Source organism: Dinoponera quadriceps, unplaced genomic scaffold (genome assembly GCF_001313825.1).
Source record: "Dinoponera quadriceps isolate SergipeBrazil2010 unplaced genomic scaffold, ASM131382v1 scaffold2872, whole genome shotgun sequence".
Taxonomy (NCBI): Eukaryota; Metazoa; Arthropoda; class Insecta; order Hymenoptera; family Formicidae; genus Dinoponera; species Dinoponera quadriceps.
The window spans coordinates 637,543-663,548 of NW_014556992.1; the positions used below are offsets into that span (position 1 = coordinate 637,543).

Consider the following 26,006-nt stretch of genomic DNA (forward strand, 5'->3'; position numbering starts at 1 on the left):
GTTCGTCGCGGGCCGCGTCAGCGCCGCGTTTAATCACCAGCATACGCAGTGACATATTAAAGACGACTCTTCGGATGACTACGCTCGCTACGTGGTATTCTCGGAGAACGATTCGTCATCTCTTCTTCCTCGTCACCCGATCGCGAACACGGCGCGGGAATGCACTTCTTGCGCGCTTCATGGCGCATTCGTGGTACACGTACGCGCGTTTCTTCGCGTCGCACCCTCTCCATCGGGCCTCTTTCATCCCCTGTCGCTCGTCACGCGGCGGCTGCGACGGCAATTACCGCCGGCCTCGGAAAAACCGTTGGCGAATTACACGAGCCCGGTATGCGACCGAGAGAAGCAAAAGCGACGCCTCTTTATAAACTCGCGATCGCTCGCAGTCACCGTCGAGAAAAGCGTCCGCGTGTGTCACAGCTAATTGCGTGCATATCTGCGAACATAAGACGAGCGATCGAGAAAATATACCGAAATACTTTGCGCAGAGTAACGCGAATCGCCAAATGAATGGCCGTCAGTAAGTATATAAAAATTTGCGTAAAATTAATATTACATTTACAATTATATCCTTAATAAATGTTTGAAGCACTGAAAGAAATACTTCTCTCTTAAGAATGAATTAATTTAATCTTCTTTAAATGGTATGATATCGGATGAGATTCTTGAGATCGTTACGCAACATAAGTAAAAACAAGCGCGTATGCAACGAGTAAGATAACTTCGACACGGTCGAAGCGCGGAAATTCCATCGCGTCGGAAAGAAACCGACGAGAGAAAGGAGAGCGCGCGCGCATCCAATGAAGCGCTCCTTCGACGCTCATTCGCCGAGAGACACACACCGGGGTAGGCAACCACCCGTAGCAATTATCTCGCTACAATTACAGGAAACCGCCGAGGGTCGAGGGGAGGGAAGTATCACTCCGGGAAAAGAGAGGTCCCGCGGGCAAAATTGCGATCTCCTTTAAACGAACCGTCGTCGAGTTGCTGCTTCGAGAATGCTCTCTACCAGCATGCTCCTTCTTATGGCCGAGTTAATCGGGTATAGGAAGTGTCCGTTCCTCTTGCCCCTCCCGTCCTAATGGCGGCGGCTAAAAAGTGTCGGCGGTGTGTTCGCCAATTAAGGCGTACTATCCTTCGTTCCTCTCTCGTTGGTGCAAGCGCGCGCGGTGGAGAGACGACGAAGTCGCGGAACGAGATTCAGCCCGAGCCCCGTATTCAGCTATTAATTATCGATGCAAGTCGTGTTCGCGTCGCTGCCGCCACGGTTTAAAAGTCATCGACGCGCCCACCGACGGGGGGTTCTCGGGTTAAGAAAGAAAGAAGGTTTCGCGCGCGGTTTTCTCCGGCCTTGCCTTTTCTCGCTCGTTGTCGTCGCCGAACGGGAAAAAGTTTCACTCGAAATGGTAGCACCACGCGAGCGACGTGTCCCGGGCATCCGAAACCGGATGAACTTTCACCGAGGCGGAGCCTCGCGATATTGCAGCGGGGAGCCGCGGTCCTCTCGTCGGAATTTCGTAGCGCCAATTACCCGGCGGGACGAATATCGAGCGACGCGTCGTCATAAAGGAGAGCGGTACGAATCGGAATGTGTCAAAGGGTGCCGCTTTTATTGAGCGCGTTAAACCGTTCGATGTCGCGAGGGCCGCACGAGATTCCCGCGGCTCATCATCGCGATGCTTTCTCATATCTCCGACAGCTTGCCAGATTTTAAGTCGATCCCCTCTATATTTGATTTTAACACATCGCCAACCAATCGGGTAGGTTTATCTTTTCCTCGATCATCGTTGATCGACTGATCATCTTACATTTTTAATGTAATTCTGCGGAGGAATTATTTTTACTTTTCGATTTTATTGTGTTGATTTTTCTACGTCGCAGCAATTGTAAAGATTTCGGTGAAAACGTGTTACTGCGTACTCTTTATAAAATGTACAGTTTTCAGAAGCTGATAAGGCGAAACTTGCGCGGTTAGTAACGCGTTAAGTCCTCGTTGGTTTCATCTCCGACAGCTTCGTAGATTTTGAACAAATCAACCTCTGCTGTACCTTAAGCCAAGCCTCCATAGACCGACTCTAACCGACCACGTGCTTTTTTGTATGTTTCACAGGCTCTCCTTGCGAGCACGACGGTATCTGCGTGAACACGCCCGGCTCCTTCGCCTGCAACTGCACGCAAGGATTCACGGGGCCGCGATGCGAGACGAACGTGAACGAGTGCGAGTCACATCCGTGCCAGAACGACGGCTCCTGCCTGGACGATCCTGGGACGTTTCGCTGCGTCTGTATGCCAGGTGAGTAACCACCTCTCGCGCAACCTGCCTATACTTCATCTCCCGCGAAGACGTTTACGTGTCCCTTTGACGTCGCGTCTCGCACTTTCTTCTCGGACGAGCGAGCGAGCGAGTTGCACGCGTATCCTTGCGAAAGGGACGGAGCGGATAATTCCCGTCGGTCGTCTCGTCGCGTGACCGCGGACGCGTCACGATCGAAAACGCACCTCGGTCGCTTTCACGATGGCAATTTCATCAATTGTTGTTCCGTTTACGTCCGCGCGAGCGAGTGAACGAACGAACGGACAACCTCCATATCGGTCGCTACCCCATTTCGACCGCGTGTGCTCTTCGATCGTCATAAAAAGTCTCTCGTGAAAGTCGCAATTATCCTGCTTCGGAAGTGCCGGCTCCTCTCTCGTGACGGATCGCCTCGTTCTCGCGGTCCTCTCGCTCCCGCGCTCGAAACGACGCGCGTTTTTGTGCCCTCGCGTGAGCCGTTCGCGCAAAAGTGAGAAGATTCCTTCCGTTGGAAAGTTCGAGCCTTCTTAACGAGTCTCAGTCGTTGTCCCACAAAGAAAATAGTCGGCCGAAAACGCGAGAAAATTTCGCAGACGTATCATCGATGACGGCGCGCCGACGCGACCGCTCGAGGATCGGAAAAGGAAAGCGCTGATCCCTTTTTTCCGCCGTGAAGTTCTCACGTTCGGAAAATTGGTTTATTCCGAGGGAAGGAACCATTATTCCGATTACAAATCTTCCGAGAATCGAGAAGAAAAAACGCTAATTTCTTCATCTCGTCGTAAAAATGCTCGGAAAATCTTTTTATTCCGAGGGAAGAAACTGCCGTTCGAAAATGGTTTGAGAAAAATGGACAACTCTCCTAATCTCTTCCTTTGTTGTATAAAAATGTCACATTGTGAAAAATCTTTTTATTCCGAGGAAGTCAAGTAAAATCGCTCCGATTGTAAACGCGCTTTCGACGAGGACTCGTTGAGACATGCTGGCGTGAAAAAGGAGCCGGTCTTACGGCTCTCGCGTCACGTACGTAGGCTGCACTGAGGTCGAAAGCGCGCGTTTTCGCGGGAAAACGCGAGACGCGCGAACAGGCGCGCCGCGCGTAAAATCGCGATTCGCCGCACGCGATAGGCGACGACCGACCGCTGCCGCGCGACGTCGCCGGTAAATTTTCCCGAGATGACAACGCCGCATTATCTGATACGTGGCGGGAGAGCAGCGAGCGGTAACCCGTTTGCTCTTTTCAACGCCGCGAGTCGGCGCGCGTAAGTCAGCCTTAATTGTTTGACGCCGGTGGTACGACGCGCGATCTATCTATCCTTCGATCCGGGGAGCCCTTTAAGGGCCCTCCGGCCATTTAGAGTCACGAGATCCGCGCGATCGATAATCGACATAATCGAGGACGAATGCGCGCGCAGCCGTCGTCGCGATATCGCGAAATCGCGCGCAAACCCCGCAGGATATCTCGCGTGTTTGAGACAAGGGGAAAGAGAGAGAGAGGGGACTTTAAGACCGCGTTTAGTTCCGATACGAGCGGTGAATTTTCTCCTCGTAGAATCGATGGCGACGATATAAATGGTCGCATCGTATAAGCAGCCGGAGATGATGGTCGTTGTTTATGGAACCGCGGGATTCCCACCAAGTCGTTAAAAATCGAAGTTATTAATATTCTTTTGCTTAACTCTGTCCAAGTGGAGCTTAAAATATTAAATACTAATAAATACTAAAAGCGACACTGGCTTCATCGTCGACCGCGAACACCAGCCTGTTTCGATTAGCATCTCGAAATTCCCTCTTGATGTCTACTCGCTTTCCTACGCGACCTTTGATCGCTCGCACGTGGAAAGGGTCAAGGTCAGGTTTCCGTTGCGGACAGATTTCGCTTCCGGTACCACCAATCGGCGGCGGCGATGCGGTGCAGCATCAGCAGCTACGGCAGCAGCAACGCGCGTAGATCGCGAGTCCCCGCGGCGCGACAAATGGAGCATTAAACGCGATAAACGCAAAGCCGGTACGCGAAAATAGCGGCCATCTATTAGAAGCGCTCGAATGCGAGATCGCGCCTTCTCTCCACCCTTCGACCTCCCCTCGCTCGTTCGATTTATGGCGCCGATTTACAATTCGCGCGACCTTTGGCAAACGCGACTTGCTTTCTTTCTCTCTTTTTCTCTTTTGCTCTCTTCGTCGTCGGCCCTTCGACGTTGTGCACGCCCCTTAAAGAAACCGCACAGGCGATAAATCGACGGAGAGTCTCGCAGCCGTCGAAAGATATCGCCCAATTAAGGAAACATGTCTTATATCCGCGTCACGACGTTCTTTACCTGCGACGACGCCTTTTACTGCCAGGTAAATCGAGCTGAACTCGCATACTCGTGAAATCATATTTTGTAATTCATGATAATTTATTAAGACTCGTTTCTCTAACGCTGTCGCGATCGAATCTCGTTTGTACCAACCGGGGTACGGAGAGTTGGTTGATAATTTCGGAGCACATCCTGTAGAAAGCTAGATCACAATTAAAAATTTTGCCGCATTTACGCAACATTTGATTCTTCGAATTTATTTTTATTTCCAACATCTTTGACTTTCTTTCAGTTCTCAATGTTATCGTGGCGCTAAATCTTATGTATTATGTTAAAATCAGTGTATTAACGCTTTTATTATTTCAATCTCTGAGTCATTTTCTAAATTTCACACAACTCCCTTGTAAAGTTAAAGCGAAAAGGACGTTTGAACTGCGCTGGTTACGCGTTCATCGCATTAGAACGGTCAATCGAATCGAGTCCCACAACATTGAGATAGAAGAAGCCATCCTCTCCTTCGAAAAAAAAAAAAAAAGAGAAAGAAGGAGAAACTGGTAGATGGAATCGAGGGTCCGAAAAGCGAGATAACAAAAAATGAGGAACGCTCAGGCCCTCGGAGTAGAGGCGCGGTGGAGGAAACGGGCAGGAAGGGGGAGAGGGCGAGCGGTAAAATATGATAGCGGGATTCGCGAAATATGAGACCGAGACGACGGGATCCGTTGCCGCGGGCCCGCGTGGGCCCCCGTAGGCCCTCGTGCGGGCACAAAGGCTTATCTTGTCCCTCGGTTTACTCCGCCATTTTGGTACTCCACCTCCGCTGCTCTCTTCATCCTTCGTCCTGCACCTCTACGTCCATCTCGCTCTCTCTCTCTTTCTTTCTTTCTCTCTTTCTTGTCTTTTTCGCCTCTTCTTGCTTCGACCCTTCGTCGGCCCGCACGTCGTGCCTTCCCTCCTTTCTTGTCGGGGCCTGCTGTCCCGTAAAAGGATCCGCTAAATAGCGCTAAGAGGTTCGAGGAAAGAGGATACTTGGGCATTCAAGATTTTGCACGACGGACCCGCAGCGCATCGGCCGAGCGCGTGTATATCCGGCCTTTGTAATTGTCGTCTGCCGGGCAGCTCCGTCTCTGTTTCGAGTTGCGCGGAGCGTAATGAGAGAAGCCTTCCTCCCCCGGATCGGAATCGAATCCGCATCGCGAACCCGCCGACGCAGCGTCGTTCCTCGAATCCGACCGATCGCAAAATCGCCAAACATATAAACACACGCTTCACTGTAAACTATTAGAATACAAAATCCAATTTTCACGTTAACTTAAATTCGGCTCAAGTCGCGAAAATTAATCTCCTGAAGGAGAAACGGCAATTCAGTCGACGTTTCAATCATTTTCATTCAAGTTCATATGGAACTTCGAAAATATTACACATCCGTTTACTCTTAAAATGCGCGCAATTTTTCCTTTCGTTGCATGTAATAATGTTCCGTTAAGAATTGTTCACTTTTATACTAAACTAATTCGCGTTTCACACGTCATTACCTCAAGAGGTGTCGATGCGCAGAAATTCGCACAGACTCAAGTCCAATCCGACAGACGCCCAAATCCTTTAACAGGTTAATCATTCCCGCCGATTACTCACGATTTTATTGCACTACGATCCGTAATATTTCGGCGCGCATGTGCGTTATCGTAACGCGGATATCGCCTGGGTGTGCCCAGGCGCGCATTGTGTGCTCACACACGTACGCACCACGGGGCTTATGATTATCCGCGTATAATGAAGAGGAGGAGTGGCGAGATCTTCCAGTGTCATTGACGTACGAGAGCAATTACGACGCTATTGCGTTTTCTCTCTACCGGGCGATCTGATAGTACGGCTCTCTTGCCGGTCTGATGAATGCGGCTCGCGCGAGCCCGAGCGCGCGCACTCTTCGTAGGTCGTCGCGGCCGTGAAAAATGCGGATTAATAAATCGGTGGCGTGGCGGCGGGCAATACGCCGCGGATTGCATCAACTCGCTATTAAACAACACGCGCGGATGTAATGATTCGGTCCTTCCGACGGTCGTTAAATCGCGGCGAACGACCGACGTCCGCCTGACGCGCCGACCATCGAATAACATAACGATCACCACCACCGTTGCGCTCTTGAAATTTCTTGGAGTGAAATCTCACCTAAAACGAATGAAAATTCACTCGGAATGACAATGAAAATACCGCCATTCGGAATTGGAAGAGTGAATGTTTCATTCGAGCGGACTTTGATTTGAAACAAAGAAATATTTCGATCGATCAGGATGAATTTGTTTCTATGACGATGGAATACATGAGATTTACTCTTGAATTTCGAGCGAGAATGTTCGCTCGGCAACTTATTATAGAGAATTCACTGAATTTGAGTGACAATTTCGAATTCCAGTGACTCTGCCATCTTTCTTCTATCTATCGAGTAAAATTTTGTTTGAAGACATTTAGAGATTGGTTCTTTTCTACGTCGTCATCGATTCGAGTCGCGTCTCTCCTCGATTTTCTCGACGACCCCTTTCTTTGGCGTAGCTTCGAATGAATAGTGTACACGCACGTTGAAAGCGCGCGAATTCACCGAGCGACATCCGGCTCGGAGTGAATTTTTGTCGCCTGTTATCATCAGGTTTCCGACGTGGATTTCCGCGAAGTAGAGTACGCAGTCTTGTAACTCGGGCTCCCTTACTCTCCTACCATCGCGCTGTACTCCGCCATAGTCCGGCGGTAACGCGAATAAAGATGACATAAAGCCGCGCGGGAAGGCGCTACAAATCGCCGCGCGAACACTCCCGGGACGCATCGCGAAACAATGTTATCCAACCTCGCCATCTTCGCGCGCACTCTTCCAGGTGTTCACACGGAACAGGAATTCGCCGGAGACTTCGTTGTCGCTCCTTCTTTCTCTCTCTCGTCTCTCGGATATTTTCCTACCTTGTCATCATGTATTCGAGACCCCGAGTCCGTCGTCGGAGAATCGCAAAGTTCAAATCGAGCCTCTCGCATGGAGCACCTCCTCATTTTGCGAGAAACTTCACTCCGTGCGTTCGCGGGTTTAGATAATCGATCGTCGACGATGGACACGTTGCGAAGGGCGTGAAAGAGCGGGTCCGCCGGATCGCAATCGAGACATATTTTACTGTCACGCGCAATCTGCGCTTTTTCTTTTTCCTCTTTTGATTCTCTCCCGCTCGTGCCGTTCCTTTTGCGACGTGCATCGCGTGGAAGATTTGTTACTCCCTGGACCAACGAAGGGAGATATCTCAATATTCGCAGCTTGATACACCCGACACGCACACTAGGATGCAAAGATCTCTCTCGTGCGCGCGTGACACACGCACGCAAGCACTCATGCACGCACGCACCTACCTTTGAAGAAGCAGTTGCAGAAGTTCCGGACACGCGCGCGTATGATACATTGTTGAAGATGTAGATCGCTCGCGCTGCGATCCAGCAGCCTTGCATTGTCCGCAAGAGGGACAATGGCTGCCACGTTCTGTTATCCTGCGGACTTGTACTCACCGCCTCGCTCTTTCTCTATCTCTCTCTTCGTGGTCGCCTTTTTCGTCGCTACGAGATCCAATCGCGTTGCTCTTTCTCGGCTTTTCCAAGGCAACCCACGCGTTAAATTAAATTCATGCGTCGAGGCGTCACCCGCCACACGTTGTTTGCGACCGATAAATATTGTGACAGTTCCAATTGTCTTTTTAATGCCGCGTTCTAATTTTTAATTAGAACTTTTCTAATTTAATCACATTGCTTTGTTCGAGTGGGCTTATCAGATATTAAAATCTCAAAGTTTTCACTGCAATGTTATTTCTATATTTATATCGCAATGTTATTTTCTTCTTTCTGTGTAATAATTTATTTTATCTATTTTCTGTATAAAAATTCAATATTACGCGAGAGATTGATTTCTTTTTTATTATTTTATTATTATTTGATTATATAAATATATATTAAGGTATAATTAATATATTTCTCTCGAAGAGATATATAGTTACACGCCTCGATGCATTTGCATAAGCGAGCGCTTGTACTTTCAATATAAATCCCATATGCGAGTCGCGCATTCCGAGAACAATGCCGGCATTATCTCCAACTGAAAGAGGCCTCTTCAATTGACATATTCATTCTCGTGTTCGAGTACCCGGCACGAACGTTGGTTTAAGCCTCGTCCGGCGCGGGCGAGAAGGGTCCTTTTGGCGAGGTTTAGCTTGGACTAATTAAGAGGGCATAGTCCGCCTCGAAACGAGATATTCATGCCTTTGTCTCTCCCCGATCGACGAAAGAAGCAGCCACAGTCTCTCTCTCTCTCTCGATTGGTTGTCGAATCGGAGGTGGTTGCGTCGACTGTCAAGAGTGATGGCACCCTCCCGCGCGGGGCGGAGACGCATTTGTTGTCCGGCCCTTTTCAATGCCCTTTTCACGAACGTCGCGATTTCTTTTTCTCCCGCGAATCGTTCCATCCTGCCACTTCATCATTCCACCGGGAAGACACGGGGCGTCGATGCCATTTTTATCACGCTGCTCGATACCGCTCAATTTCGCAATATTGTTCCGCCGATGCGGTCATAGCCTGATTTACGCTTGATATCAAGCGAAGGAGATATGTGAGCGTGCGCGATCTTGAATAAATAATTCCAAATGTAATTTTAACATTGGCACATCAAAGTATTCCGAAGAAACACCCGGAGGTAACTCTTTCGCGACCCCGCGGCATCGTAGTTGACGTATTCGCGGGAACAGTTACATAAATACGGCCGCGGTACGTAAAGCGTCGAGGGCCAAGCGCGAGATTCTATCTGCGCTTACCCAACACGCCCGCTAAGTCTCTTGGCGGACTTTATCCGCTCGATCTACGTCTTCCCCTTCATTCTCATCCCCTCGTTCGCGGATTGTCTTCTTCCTTGACTGCACTTCTCCTTATCCGCCTCTATCTCTCGTTCCTCTTCGTTCGGCCTCGTCGGAACTATAGACTCCTTGGACAGGCGGCATCTAAATTGGTCCAGATCGCTGGCCGTTGATTAAAAGAAGCGAAAAGGAAGGTGGTGGGGTGGTTCGTCTCCGGGAAAAGAAAAGCGAGGCTCTCGGCTTTTCCGGTCAATCGGGACAGTAGGTCTTCGGTTCGTCTGTACCGGCGGAGCGGAAGTTTCTTCTCGAATCGGCGCGACTACCGTGGATCTGATTATCGTGATCGATGCGACATTTTGATCGGGAAATCTCGTTTACGTGAAATAAGAAGAATCGGTGAACTCGAAGAAAGAAGAAACTTTCGGGAAACGGATAGGCCGCTACGAGCCACTGAAAATTGGTACTTTTTTTTTTCTTTCGTTTACAATCGTCCTCCCATCAAACAATTCCATCGTTTTGAAAAGAAAAAGGCAGGAAGAGACTTAAGGCCATCTCGAGTTTTGTTTTGTTTGCTAACAAGCAGGATCGTTGCTCAGCAAGACGTTCGCCATACTCTCGGCGCGTCTTCTTCGTCTGGGCATCAGTCACTCCTGAAATCGTCAGGAGCCTCGGCGACGTCATAGGAGCGTGTGCGTGCGTGAGTGCATGCGTGCATATGACCGACGCCTTGTGTTTTGCCTCGAAGCACCCGTGATATATGGCCGCCATGAACGAGACGGACACACCACGCCTTCTGGGTAACGTGTCTCTTCTGCATGTTCCTCCGCTCGTTACTTCCTGCGTTTTTTTCCGCACGCCAGCGCACTACCGGCAGGAGTTCTTCAACGAGGATAAAAAGTTCGAAATGAATACCGGCCCGATAGAGACGAGCCGGAGCGCGCTTGAGCACGTCGATATTTTTCCGCGAAGGCTGACGTAGACGGTTGCATATCTTGGCGCTGTTGTGGAGCGAGCAAAATGATTCCTCGAGAGAAGCACAGGCGACGTTTCCGTGAAAAATTCCAAAGAGAAAAGAAGCGAGACGAGGAAATGAGATTTCGAAAGAAAATATAGAAAAAGAATTACATATCGCAATTTTTAAGAAAAAGAATTTCTTTTATTTATTCTGTAATTTTATCGAAATAAGCTCAGAAAAAATTAGTCATAAGAACTAAAATCTAGTCGTGGCAGCTAAAATACAGACAGTTAATATCGTTGCTACCGCAAATAAATTCATCAGCTATTGCATTTGTGTATATGCAGCAAGGTGCAAATATATTGTACAACTATATATTCACTGAAGCGCTTTCATTCTAACAGCTAATGAATTTAGCTGCGATAACAACGACGTTAGCTGTCTCTAGTATAGTCCTTATGGCTAATTCTTTCTCTGAGAGTATGATATGTTTTCTATCAGCAACACTTATCTCTCTTAATTCCACTTACATCGGCATAAGAGTGATTGCGAATTCTAGCTTTTGTTTCCGGATGTTTTTTTTTGAATATCACACGCAATTATCTCCTGCAATACGTCAAACGGTACCGACGTCGCGCTCGCCTCTCTTCGTCCCATTTGTCATTACGACGCTCGTCGTTCCGGCATTTCGTATCTCAAGCATCCTCGTGCAAGTGCGCGGAAGTAATCGCCGCTCGACTGTTATATGGTCGATCACGAAGAGCGCGTCATCCAACTCGAATGCATCTCGCGCGCGTCGGAATTCCGATTTTTCGGCTTCACGCCGGCTTCGTTCGAACCGCGCGTCATTGTCGGCCACGAATTGGTCCTCGCGAGTCGGGGCGAACCGCGGCCAATGGAATTACGTCCCTTCTGACGCTGACAAAGACCCAGCCTGATTTCTATGGGACGGAGAATCCCCTTCGCCGCTGACTTCGCCGGTTCTTTCGTTCTCGACGCTTCCCCTCGTCTCCCCCTTGGAAATAGCCAATTTAAGGGTACAACGGGATCGACGTGCGTGCGTGCGTGCATGTGCGAGGAACTGCGCGGAGTCGCATACAAATGCGGCCTTAAACGCGGCTCCTAGGACGACGACGTTCCGCGCGCCAGGATGGTTTCCTTTGCACTCGCTTTCAGCGCGGGTCGCGGCCGGCGACCTCTCCTCGGAGGGCAGAGTCGCGCTCGTAAACCGGGGCTGCTGGCGAATCCAGAACGAATCGAGAGAGTGACCTCGACGAAGACGTCTTCGCCGAGAGGGCGGTTTCACCCGGTAAAAAGCGACAGGAACTTGAAACGCTCTCGTTCCGCCGATTTCGCGACCGCGCGGTATGGCACTTCGATAATGACGGCGACGAAGACTCGATGAGCACATTACATGTGCTTTTCGAGGAATCAATTTACTTAGTTCCGCGAAGGCGACCACCAATTTGCGAAGACACGTCACGTACCGTTCCGAGCGTGTGTAGCCGTCCGATTTATCGTTGTCCGCGGAGGTCAGAGTCATTGATATTCCACGGATCGGCGGATCTCGAGGGGGAATCGCGGCCCCGGTCGGGATCTCTGAGTCCATCCGGGATCGATAATTTTCTTCCGCGAGGAACGGCCTGTGCCGCGGTCGGCCGACTGCTCCGCCGCTATATCGACTTTATACCGTTATCCGGTTGCGGGCGTGTGACGGTGAACGAGAGAGCGAGCGAGAGACAATCCTAGATTCTCGCGGACGATAGCGGGATGACGAGTGAAGCCCGCTGGAGGAGAGGCATTTGACGGATAGACAAGCCGGGTATAAACATGCGCGTGTGTGTATGTGTATACGCACACCGTCTGCGGTGCCCGTTCTGCTACCGAGCGGAGATGGAGATAAGCCGTCGTTCCTCTTGCTCCCTTTTCCGGCGGCGGAGTCGCGGAAAATTTATACTCCAGCCTGGAAATAGAGGCGTGCCTCTCTCGGTAACCGGTGCTGAGTGCAAACGAAAAGAGAAACTCCGATCGCGATGTCGTCACGCGTGACATTAGCCAAATGTAAAAATTAGGAAGACTATATTATGCGTAAGACGTGACTAATTGTAGCCAACAGATTAGGAATGATGAACGGATATATTATGAATTCGAAGCCTGTTTGTATATGTTATTTCCAAATTCAATTAAATTAAATTATGCGTCACTTGGTCGAACGATTACATCGCCTGATGGAGATATGAATTCTTTTTAGGCTTATATCGATGAAAGATCGTTACTTGAAACTTGTCTTACCTGAAATTAAGGTCGGGTTTACGACAGTTGTAATAAGCCGTAAGAAATTGATCAATCACAATTGATTATTCCTCTCACATTCGACTGTGATTGGTCAATTTCTTATGGTCTAAAGCTTACTACACCTATTATAGGCCTCGCTTAATACAAATATACGCGTCTCACCTGAGACAAGTTTCAAATAACGAGTATCATTGCGAGCCTCGGTGTCTAAGAAGATGAGATTCTTCATTTTCGCGCGGATCGAGTGAGTCCGCGGTGAGATTGGTTCGTCGATTTTCTCTCTTTATTAATACCAGCCGTGTGCCGATAAGAATCGATCCGATCGATCAAGAAGAATATGGGCGGGGGGAGTCTGTCGTTATCGCGACGAGGAAATTAATTTGGTGCCCGAAACGAACTGCCTCTTTATTGGCGGAAGTTAATTGCCAGCCGAAGTCCTTCCCTCTCGTCGACTACTCACCTCCGTGTCTCCCCCGACTCTTTTTTATCAACTCCCCGTAACCCCTCCACCTTCCGCTGTCGCTTCCCATTAAAAGCGCGTGCAAATTGGCGTTTTCGCCTTTCGGTGGGCGCAATTAAAAGGAACCTCCGCGACGATTTGATCGCAGGAATGCCGTCACGCGCCGGGTGGTTTCCTCGGCGACGTATCATGTCGCCCGTTAAACTCCGCGGCTGATCACCAGGCTATTTTGTTCGCCGTCTCGATATATAAACCAACGATGTCGGTAGGACACGATAATCGCAGGTGATTTAACGCCGCGCGATACGTATGATAATTCTGACAACGAGGGGAAAGCGTCACGCGAATGCCGAACGTCGAAAGCGCAACATGGTCGTGTCGAACGTTAGAAAATTGACGCGACACTTAATTTCGTGAGTCTCGCGCTGAATTGGCGCGATCTAAAATTCAAATGTCTCCGTCCGAAAAATATCCCAACTCGTGAAACAATTCTGAGGATCACTCGTGAACTCATCATTGCCTCTTGATTGTCACTTCTCCTCTGTCTTTACACGTCCGTCGATGAACTTGTGTATCTTCTTGACTCCATCATCCCCGTCGAAGTGCTCGAACGATGATGATTTATTTAAGCGAAGGCTCTTTATTTCAACCGCGAGATCTCTTTTTGCAGTTGTTTCCCTTCCTCAATTCGTCCCGACTCTTCGTCCTCTCTCTCTCTCTCTCTCTCTACCTTTTTTGTCGCGAGACATCCAATTCGTTTGGAGAACCACTAAGGCGCATCGGTTCTCGTAACGAGAGCGAGCGTAGGACGACCGGGGCGGCCGGACGGAGGGTGCGAGGAATCGTGTAACGTTGTAAATCTCCTCGTCTCGCCTCGCCTCGCCAGCTCTCATTGCTTTCGGTCCGCCTGTGAGAAGACCTTGAGGGCAGACCGTGTTTCATTACTCACCTCGTTACCGTAGAACAATAATAGAGCTAGTTGAGAGGCGCGGCAGCGACGGAGGGAGGAGAATTAGGTTTGTCTTTTTCGTGGTATTTCGAGTTCCGTTCCGCTCAGTGATTCCTTAGTCAATCATGATCGCCGCGATCGCCTCGCAGCTTCTTTACGAGGGTTCTACGAGAAATGCAAGATGTTTCTAACTTTCACTTACATTTTTTTTATCCTTATTCATATTTTTATCGTCTATACAAATGTCGGCAGCGCTTAACAGAGGTATTCGAAATATCGAATACTTCCATCAGTGTCTATCTTAGTTTTTAATGAAGATTTCTAGCTTCTGCACACATTCTCTATTACCTCGAGCAGATGTATTTATGTTCTAGTTATATCGGTCCCTTACATCTCGATAATTTTCTCCCTAAGGAGCCTTCGCTATCCTGCCTTTATATCCCATAAGCCGGTTTACTCGTACATTTGACTCGAGCTGCTCGACGGAACTACCCGCCCGGCGCGATCCCCTAATTCGAACGGCGTGAAATTCTCATTTATGTGAAATATATTGGCGATCCGCGTAGGGCTCTGAAAATCTCATCGCCCACCATATTTGGCGAGCATCTCGCGCGCTTGCCGGTACAATGCCGGAACTGTGAGGCCGCGAGATCTTAATTTTTGATCGGTGATTTCATTGAGTTTTATTAATGCCGCGGGGCGATTAATGGGCGAACAAATTACAATCGGAGACGGCCAATCGCTTCGGCGGCCGCTGCTACACATGTCGAATGATCGATGATATCGTAGTATTTATTATTCATTACCGTTAAGCCGCGTGCGCGCTCGCGGCCGGGTCGGCGGTGAGAGTAATTAAAGTGATTAATGCCCCTCTTAATTGTCGAACTCGAAAGGGACAGAAGGGGTCGTAATCTCAGCCGTCGGCGCGACTGCAAAAGTATGAATTTTATTGCGCCCTCTCCCGCCCTCGGGATCCTCCACCGCGGCGTTTTATGCGTCACGCGTTGCAGCGTCTCGCGGCAATAACAAAGAGCCACTCGGTATGTATTAAACGAATAAAAATAATAAAGTAACGCGAGCCAGACTTGTGAGTTTCAAAGCCTGCGAGTCCGGAGAAACTAATTGTTCCCTGATTTCCAAGCGATTTTTCTTTCATCTTGGACATCGTGCTTCGTTAACGCGCGTCTCGCTGATGTTTTATTGATAGGCGCGCGCGGCCGGTCGTATAACACGTTTGTGTTTCGCTTTTACACGGTGAATTAACGACACCGATGCACCTAGTAGTTAATTTGCTTTATTGGCGAATCGACCGTCCCGCGAGCGAAAGGTTGACTCAATAAGGCGACGCATCGGCGCGTTATCGGCATCGATAACTCCTTTTTAACTCCCGACTCGTGCACCGATAAAAGCACACTCGAGCATCAGGCTCGGAGAAGAGAGAGAAAGAGCACGCGAAGATAGTCCCGACTCCTCCTCTATAAATCAACGGCCTCTATCGCGCGTTTCCAGCCGATCTCGCGCCGGTTCGTTTCACTAATTACACTGTTTTATAATTTACTTTTCACGTTAGATATTTAATACGCGCGTAACTCAGACGCGTAAATGCCCGATGCGAGTCCCCGATGGCGCGTTTACGTTCGGAGGCGGCGACCGCGGAAACAGAACTGAAACAGGTTGATCCGACGAAACTGCGTCAGACTCGTTCGTTAAATATAAACTGGATTTTATGTCCGCGTCTTTCGTATACACACACATATTATATATCGATAACTAAGAAATGGTATTTGCAAAAATGACCATTTTCAGTTCAACGAAATGGGAATTTTTCTCTCACGACTTGAAGACAGAGTTGTTTACCAGACAATTCGATAAAAGTGATATCTTTGGATCGTTCAAAGTGAACTTTCAAAACAGCCTTGCTTCTCCCGAAAACTTTCGGTTTTGCACGTATCACTTCTTAGCCATTGATATGATAACTTAATTCGGATCTGATAATATTCCCTAAAAAATCGGGATATTTTTTCAAAACCGCGCGATGAAGTGACGCAAAAGTTCAAGAGACGAGCGGGATCGAGTACTGCTGAGACATGTCAGAGGATGAACATTTGGATGTTTCGCTCGTGCGAGCGGAACGTTTTTCACACGAATCTGCGATCGAGGGATCGCGAGTTCGCGATCGATCTAAACGCCGCTGTCGATGATCACAGATCGGTACGATGAACCTAAGGGAATCGGCCGCGTTCGAGGTCAGTGTACGTTAAATGTCGTTCGTGACAATACGTCCGCTCATAATGAAACGTCCTTCGTTGGTGCGCGCCGTGTCGAGCGCGGCGGCGGAAGGAGCGATCATTTTTCTTCGTCTTTCTTCGTCTTTCTCGGTGTCTGTTCCGTCGTAAGTTTCGACCTCCTCTCCTCTCGTAGCGAATGTATTGCGGTTTCGTTACGACACTATTATTTTCGAATGACTTATCAAGACAAAAATGCGATTACTGGCTAACCCAGCGGGATAGAAGTCAGCGTCGGAGTGTCCCGGCACTTCGCGGTTTGCGGTTCGGTTATGTAAATGTTTTTCAACCGCGACAGTTGTACGAGGAATCCCCGTAAATACGTCGACTTGGTTACTCGGTAATGGATGTACTGCGTACTGGCGTAAACGTTAAAAATAGAGGAATATTAATATGCATAGTAGATAAAGAGAAGCGTACGCGGTGTCGGAAACTTGGCGGAAAAAATATTTTGCTGACGCAGCTAATATGTTACAACGGGGATTCAGTTAGTATACGGACGTATACAAATTTAGCTGCAGTAGACATGTATCAAGTACGACACCCGCATCGGCAATAATCAAGTTGTCACCAAAGTTCTAGTTATAGCAACGAATTTTCAGCTACAGCAGCGAAACATTTTCAACCAAAGCATGATCAGCTGCGCTAGCGAAATCTTTCTTCCCGTGTTTCTTTTGAACGCGATAATAAAATGCCTGACTTGAAGAATTTCAAGTTCATACATCTCTCTCTCTTTACAGTCCTCAGGGATATAGCAAGTATAGGTGTGATAACATGATATGAATGTGTTAACATATTAAAATCGCGAGATACGCTCTTTGCGGGCAATTCCTTTTTCGTGAATATACGACGAGCGCGAGATCGGAACTGGCGAAGTGAAACATTCTGTACAAGCCGCGGCTCGTGTTTTTCGAGACGTGTATTCCGAATGTTACCGCGAAGGCGGCGTCGAGAGAGTGGTATTTAACGAATCCTCTCGCGCTCCTCCGGTCGGTCGATTGCGCATTAACAAGCCACCACCCGCCACGACGCGAAAAACCACCGGTTGTTAAGTGCCGCGTCGGGGCGAGGGGAGGCTAATCATCGTCATCGTCGACGAAGTAAGGAAGCGCAAGCCGCGACCGGCCGAAGTGAAGAAATAAGGAAGAGTCTGGGGAACCGTCGTGAGCGGTCGATTTTTCGTACCGAGCTTCCCGGAGAGATGTCGTATTTAAAATGCAAATTTCGGCGCGACGCGCGGTGCTTCCTCCCGTTTTCTCGCTGCGATCGCCTTCGCATCCCTCGATGTACGGGCTGTTCGACGGCTGGAGTATTCGAGAAAACTCTAGTTAATGAATTTGATTGGATCTACCTGATAACGGATAATCAAACGCGTTTTGACTGAAGGGAACAGGATCTCTAATTCTCGCGCACCAAATTTTCTTCTCATAATCGGAAATTCTGTTCCCTTCGATCAAAACGCGTTTGAGTGTCAGGTAGACACTCATTTTTCAGTGTATAGGAAAATGATTCTTTTGGAGACGAACTTTCTTCTCCGCGATTTTGAGGAATGTTTCACGTCGATACAAAAGTCTTTTCGTACAAACACCGAGCGAGCGTTGATATGAATAAAACAGTCTTCAGATGAGAATATATACGGATTCTTTGACAAACTGAGTATTCTATGGGAAAAGACTTCGATCGGTTTAATGTCAATTTACCAACTGATATTCGCGAATATCACGAATAATTGCGTCTCAGTTGGGCGTCGACTATTTTTCCCTATTGTGATTCATCGACGTCCTGAGACTTCTGCTCGAAAAGAATAATTAAAACCTTCGAGTATGTCTCATGAAACGTGCCGATTACCGAGCACCTTGTATACTCGTCCCGTGCGTGTGTCGTGTTCACATGTACACGCGTCGCTTCCACACGCGCGCTCGGCGCTAAGTGCATCTCGCGGTCGGTGCATATCCTCTCTCTCTCCCTTCCCTGCTCCAGGTGAGCATCTCGCCGAGGCAGGCAAAGGAGATCCTGGCGCGATCGGGAATGTCGTCGCGCGGTCATTTAAAATGCGACTCGTTCGCGTAAGTAAGTAAGGCCCGTCGTCGCCGTCCAAAAAAGGCCGCCGCTCTGAGAGGAGGAGGGAGAGCCGGGTCCTTTGGGCGGCCCTAAAATCGGCTGCGTTTCTGCGACGATTCCGCTAATGCTCCTGTCGGGAGTGTTAATAATGCATGAGACGACGCATCGCCTCATGCATAGGCGCGCTTCGTTGTGTTATTTGTTTCGCGCCGAAAAACGCAGCTCCAAAAGCAACTCGAACTTTACATCGCATCAATATCTGTTAATGTGGACGTTAAATATTCGCTCTCGGTAGTTAAGGCGGCATAACACGCCGACGAGAATGCGCGAGTCTGACTTCTTAATCGAGGACTCGCCCCTGCGCGAGAATCGTTCAACTCGATGGTACCGTATAATTTTTATCATGTTGTTTTCGAATTACTTCTATTTCCCCTTAATGTTTTCAAATTTGCGATTTTAATGGAAACGGCGGGATATAATGGACGAAAAATCGAAAAACGGAGAGAAATTCAGACTTGGTAAATTTTCGTTTTTTATCTTTGTAGCTGTTGTGACACTATTTAATTGCAAGCTGAAACGAAGTCCCTTGCAAATTTTCGGTCAAATCGCACGTGGTGATACAGAAGTTTATCAGATATTTTTACACCAATTTTTCTCCTCTCTCGTAGCTTAGAGAATCTTTAGCGGTGAATTTACAACTGTTGGAAAATGTGACGTTATAAATAGTAATCAATTATCGCACGCGGTTCACGCGTAGACTCGCGGCGAGACGAATAAATCCGTTAAGGGCGCTCGCGTGGTTTTTCGCCGAACGCAATTATACACGGCGTTCGCTCTGAGAAACAGTTCAATCCTCGAGTCGGCGGCCGGAGGGTGTCCGTCAGCGTAACTAGATCCCACTTTAGGATGCTGGCTCCGCAATTGATAGACGAGACGGCGTTGCAGCGCTGTAACGAGGCGAAGCTGTGCTCGAGAGACTGTAACAAAACATATGGTCCTGAGGGAGAAACGGGAGAGTGATAGAGGGAAAGAAAGAGGGAGAAAGAGAGACGCATGTTCCGCCAAGTTTAGGGTCGGAGTTCATCGACAACGTTCGGCTCGACCGTTGAAAATCGCAGGCGAGCCTTTCGAAGATGCATCTACCGGTGCATTTGTTGCACTTCTCCGCGGGACTCTATCATTTCTCCTCCGGGGAAATCGCGTGTTCTCTCTCTCTCTCTCTCTTCCTTTCATTTTTTCTCTTCTCTTTTTTTCGTGATGAAACGCTCGTTGAAACGTAAGGCGTTACGCGTAAAGGTTCCACGCTGAGGAAATTATAGTCATAACGGCGCGGTATCCTTCTCGATGGTAATTTCTTCGAGTTTGTCTCGCCGCGACCCCTCAACGATATTCTCGTAACGTGTAACGGTCATGAGACGCCGCGTGTATTAATTTGATTATCGACGGCACTCGCGTTAACAGTTCGTCGCGAGGATACGAACGGACGAATGAACGGACGGACGAACGAACGGTAGAATCGATTTTTAATTTGCTTACAGCGAGAGACGCGCGGGATATCTTGTCCCGCAAGCCTCGGTTCACCACGAGGCGTTCATGATCGCTCGAACGATTTCCCCGGCGCTTATCGCGGCCAATTAAGGTAGCGCTCGGCGAATTTCTCAGCGACGTTTCTCCGTGGATTCTTAACACGGACCGACGTTATCTTCCCGATGCTCTCCCTCTCGACGATTAAAAGGTCCGCCCGATCGCTCGCGAATTCGTCGTGCTGCCCGGAGGACAGGATCGTTACGCTGCTTTTATGAGCTTCTCGCGCGTCGTGGTCGTTACTTACGATAATAATGGCAACGACTGCACGGAACGCGTTAAGAAAAATGCAACGAACTGCACCGGAATGTATTTTTTTCGGCATTTCTTGCTTACACGAGATGTTTCGAGAATCCTTTGCGATGAAATCATATTTCGCCTCTCGGACGAAGGGACGACGAGAAGAGAACGTCAACGATAACGGAATTCTCAGAGAAAAATACAATTTACAGCCTGCATTAAATATTGATACGTGATAAAATCACTTCCAAGAGTTCCGTTGTCGTTAAATTCAGTTTTAGACTCGAGTGAATCCCGCCGAATTAATTTTAGTCCTGAATAAATATTCTTTATCTGAATCAATCATTCTAACCTTCATTAACTAACTAACGTTTATATATTTTCTGTTTTAGGTAAGTCGCAACGGTTCTCTCTTTGATCGTGAAAGGCCGACGTTTCCGCCGGCGCGCTCGGACTTTGCTCAGAAACCAGTAAGTCGATAATTTATTGGCGAAAGGTGCAATTCTAAATCCGGATAGACCGCGCGATATCGGAGCTATACGCAGAGCCGGTTCGCGCATTCCTCGCGATATCGTTATTGTTAACTGCCCTAATTTATCGCGCCTCCGCGGGTTGTTTTATTATCCGCGCGAGACGGCGGAGACGCGGCCAGGAAATTGGTTATGTACGGTATAAGTGCAACGTTATTGCTGTGGAAAGCACCGAATAACCGGGTAATTTCTACGCGATTCGTGCTCTCGTCCCGGGACGGCTGGGCCGGCTTTGCGTGCGTTATGCGAAAAGTAATCTCGATTTTTCCGTCTCGCGGTGTGTTTTTGTCGGCTTCGATTTTATGCTCACTTCCGATTCCATCTCGCGTCCGCGATGCAATCAGCTCGCTCCGGGTATGATTAGGTGCGCTCCGAAAAAGCGTGGCCATTTGCAACGGACTCGAGTAGCGGCAGAGATCGTTTAACGGTAACCCGCAGTGACCATTTGTAACTATCAAATATCATTCGTTACGGATAATTTCGTGATTTAAAAACCGCTTTACAAGCGATGAAATTCAGTGGATATTAAATTGCACGAATTTGTTATAGATTTTAACGGAAGATTAACCACGGAGCAATTTCGATTCGACTTATGCTGCGCATATATAAGTCAGTATAAGACTAGTGTAGGATTATAAAAAGTAGTATAAGACTACGAATACGCCATGATTTCGAGATATATTTCCACATACGTGACGCAACTCGAAATCTTCACTGAAACACTCGATCACAAAAGCTTCTCCGCTTTCTTAGCAAAAACAATTCCGCCTGTAAAGGCTAATGCGTCACAAAATTAGAACGGCTGCGTATAATAATAGCCATTCACGTGCGAACGTTGCCTTTCTCATCTCTCGTCGTTCTCATAAAAATTGCGGTCGCGGGAGCTCGCATCCCACGCGAGCGAGAATCGATTTCGCGTTATTTCGATAAGCCCGTTTAGCGGCAAAAACCAACGTCTACCGGTTTCCATCGCGAGTTCTCCGCACCGCACGACCGCTCTCCATGGATATCGTATCGCCTTTTCCTGCGCTTTATTTCCTGGAAACATAAATCCTCGATGCCGAGCAAGGCAGATTTGGAAAATCGCGACACTCGCAAAACGCGTAATCAGAATGTGTATGTATGGATTTATTTTCTTCTTTAAAAATTGGAAATTATTGTATATATTCTATATTTTTATTCTATAACATCTTTACTGTGTATTTATATCTATAAATATGATATTTATTATTAGGACATTTTTAAAACAACTCAAAACATATATACAGCGAGATATATATGTAACACTCGCAATAATACTATTTAAGAAATTGTTACTTCGGAATTTATAGCTTATTATTTTGTATTAATTCCAAAATATTAAAAAAAGTAATTATTCTCTTGGGCGACTTATAAAAGGACGGAAAGCACGAGCCTTTCTAAGTGCAGAACATATCGCTCGCCTTTGCTAAATTCTCGACTTTGATCGAAGAATGATGGTGTGGTACTCGATTTCCGCCGCGAAACCTTCTCACCTCTCCTCCTTCTCCTCCTTCTCATCCTCGCGTGCGGTCGACCGTCTATCCGCCGGTTTCCTCCGCAGCTTTTTCGCGCCAGCTTTTTGTCGCTTCCCTCTTTCCTCTTCCGTCGTTCTTGCCGATCCGATTTGCGGACGAATAGTTTTCACGATCACTGCATCGCGATCTCCTTGGCCGAAATCGTCCCGTGGTCGACACTGATCTCTTTATTAAATTATGCGGTTTCGTCGGTTTTCTTTTATTCTCGAACGCGGACAGCGACGGACGACGTTTGCCCTTGGCGCCGCTATTATTTCCGCCAGAATCGCACAAGTTCGCGACTGTCACGGCATATCGGAAGCGGTTAGCTTTTTTGCACCACGTGGGGGGCCCGCGACGAAAATAAAGCGAGGAGAGGAGACCACTTTATTTGCCGGAGATGTAAATCGCGACACGATCGCGCGAAGCCCGCGGTTACTCCGACGGGAAATGCTCCCGACATTGTTCCGTTCCTTCGCACGAATGTCGCGCGGCGAGATTTATCGAATCTCGAGTTGCCGAAGGGCGGACGAGCGAAGGGAGGAAAGTAGAAAGAAAAGAAAGAAAGACGAACGACGTTTATTCCGCGCGATGTCGGAGGGCACCTGCTGTCCCGCGCGCTGCATCCTGATCCTTGCGTAATACCGACGGGGCTACCACGGAATCGTAATGGTTTATGGTCGCCATAAAATCGCCTTTAAGTCGACGACTTTAATGGTTCACGACTTTTGCCTATGCAGATTTCGTGGCCGATAATCTGCTGCCCCGGCCGCTCCGACCTCTCGATCGAGGAGTATCCTTTCGGTCGAGAGCGACGAACACGGCGTTTCCACGGGGCGGTCGCTCTTCCGCTTCGCTTCGAAGGTATCTCGCCGGTATCCCGATAAAATTAATTCGTTACACAGCGAACTCGAACAAATAATTAAATTATGCTCGCGCTTGTTTACGCCCCTTTTAATTATCGCAATATCGCTCAAATCGAGCTTGCAATATACATCGCTCTTGAAATGTGATATTTATTGCAGAGTGTATACCTCGGTAGAAACTACCCGAGATTAATTAGGAAGAAAGTTTTCTCGAAAGCAACGCGAAATTGTCGATTCAGTACCGTCAGATACATCTGTTTGATACCGTGAGAAGGCTAACATAAGACGATTAACGCGCGATGCTTTTTATGTCTTTATCTTCGTTCGGGGATACTCGGGGCGCCACGTTCAAGGAACTTAACGAGAATAGCTTTCACGAAATCACGAGCGGTCAGGAATCGACACGTGAGCCCACGGTGACATTCCTGCCCTATCTCTCCCGGGTATCCTGATATAGATAGACCTCCGTAGAAACCGGCAACAGGATTCCGGCCCGCCATTTTCTCACCTCGACGATCCGTCGTACGTTGGCCGTCTTGGCTTATTATCTTCACGGGGACACGTCGCCTCCTCAAATTGGACGTTTCCATTCGAGATGTATCTCTTCTTATCCGGTCTCGTGAATATCGAGAGAGACAAAATTAATGGAATTGATCAATCATCAGTTTCGCGTTAACGACTTCTCGCTCTTACCCGAATAAAGACTTCAAGTCGAACGACCGAGCACCGTTAAACACTCGATGAGAACCATGTGAATCGAACGACCGCGTCTCTGCAAGGTACACGGCGCGTTGGCGCACCGCGTGCGCCGTCGTATATCCTCGTCAAAACGCCATTTTCTCTCGCTCGTCGAGCGTGACACCGCGAGCATATTAAGCTCGCAGAAGGTTCCTCACTCAAGTCGCGGATTTCATCGTTTCCGAGCGGGACGTCGCCGGTTGAGCTGGAAGATTGATTGACGCTGGTCGCCCACGCACACGCCTACCCTCAACATCGAGGCTGTTCAATGTCTCTTTAATAAACCGAGTGCACGCGGCGAGATTGCGGAGCGCGGCATTAATAATCGCGTCTTGTAAACTCCTCGGTCGGTCATGGTGCGCGAAGCTCCCTCTCGCAGCTGCTTCCACGCGCAGGCGGGTCGCGCGAGGACGCGTTGCATTGATTTAAAGGCCTCTCAAAGACACTTAATTGCATCCCCGTTTCAATGGCGTGGAGGATGCACCGGAAGCTCATCGTTCCTCGCCGCGCATCTCGTCCATTATCCTGCGCACCTGTTCCCGGCACGCATGTCGCTGCGCGGCGTTGGTCCTTCCTCTACTCCCCGGAACCCGACTTCCACCACCACCGTTGCGCCTTCGCCTTCCATCGAGCGCGCTCCCTCGCGTAATTCACGCTATTGTGCTTCGACCGCGCGGCTCGGGAATTAGCACCTTCAATTACGCTTTCTTCAGGTCGTAATTCCGCGACGGTCGTACGGTCGGTCGGTTCGTTACCGCGACTCGCGAAAATCAAAGTGACGGAAATTACCCACCAGCGGGAGTAGAGTAAAAAACTAAGGTTCTGTTGCTGCAAAAATTCGTCCCGTTTTTTAGTCAGTTCTTCGCTCGGGCATCCCAGGATTTCTAAGAGCGTGGGATCATGCGGCTGCTAGGGAGATGGCAAATCGTCAAACAAAACAGCATACATTTAATTGATTGATTGTTTAACTTTAAAATAAATGGATATTAAATGTGTGCATTCTGGCTAAAAACGGGACGAACTTTTGGGGAGAAACCCGACATTTACAGGTTTATGTTAAATAAGTAAAATCGCAGCTCACGCTTGCGGGCCAATTTGAAGACAAAATTCTGACTCGCGATTATTCGGATGTTTCTCGGTGTTCATTTCACGTATCAGGATATCATCGCTTGAAGCTGCCAGGACGATTTCAAAGAAGTATCAATTCCTCTGGCTTAACGTGCCGCTCGAGCCGGGAGGACTCGTTCCCGACTTCCTGAGCCGGCATATCGCGCATCGTACCTCATATCTACCCGAGAGGGCCGATCGTTCCTACGGAACGGCTGCCAGAGCTCCATTAACTCAACGCTCGTGCGTATATACGTACCGGGCGACACGCCGCGAGATCATTCTGACACGAGCAAAACACGCCAGATAACGAGTCGGCTTTCTTTCTCTCTCTCTCTCTTTCCATCTCACTTCCTTCCTTTCTTTCTGGGCCGCGAGAGCGGACTTTTAATGAGCCACCGCGACAGACACCGACCACGTCGTGTATAAGGTGTGTTCCCCGTCGTCGATAGCATCTCGCGCGCGCACACACGCACACACCCATTAAAACGAGTGGCATTGTTGCCGCATAAGGACACCGGTATAATCCATAATGAAATAAATTTTTGATATGACGGATACGGGAAAACGCGCGTCTCTCATCGTCGCGTACACCTCTCGAGAGACTCGAGCAGGGTAAGATTTCGATTCGGCGGAAACTTGCATGGGCTGATGAGATAAACGACGACGACCGCGAGCGGATCCGGTTTCTCGGCTCGTCCCGGGGGCAAAATTGCACGCTGACGAAATTAATCGCGCGAGCCTCGGCCGCCCCGCCTCCGTCCTCAATTGTAACAGGAATTACCAGTCGAGCGGCTCGCCGGCGAATAAATCCAGCCGATTTCCGCGAGGCGAAGCGAGCGCGTCGCCGTCATTAAAGCCACCGCTCTGTTCATTTATAAGCTTTTTTATCTCAATTATACCTTTTTGTCTTAATTCGGCAAAGTTAGCTAGAAGTTCGCG

The 26,006-nt window shown here is 48.7% G+C and overlaps 1 protein-coding gene across 2 annotated transcripts in view; it reads left to right on the plus strand.

Annotated features, from left to right (window-relative positions):
• LOC106748527 (neurogenic locus Notch protein) overlaps nucleotides 1-26,006 on the plus strand; it is a 256,282-nt gene that overhangs the window by 176,836 nt on the left and 53,440 nt on the right. For both annotated transcript variants that reach the window (XM_014627172.1, XM_014627173.1), the window contains one exon: nucleotides 2,111-2,293. In XM_014627172.1, the coding sequence (XP_014482658.1) occupies nucleotides 2,111-2,293 (183 nt within the window). The remainder of the gene's footprint in view (nucleotides 1-2,110; nucleotides 2,294-26,006) is intronic.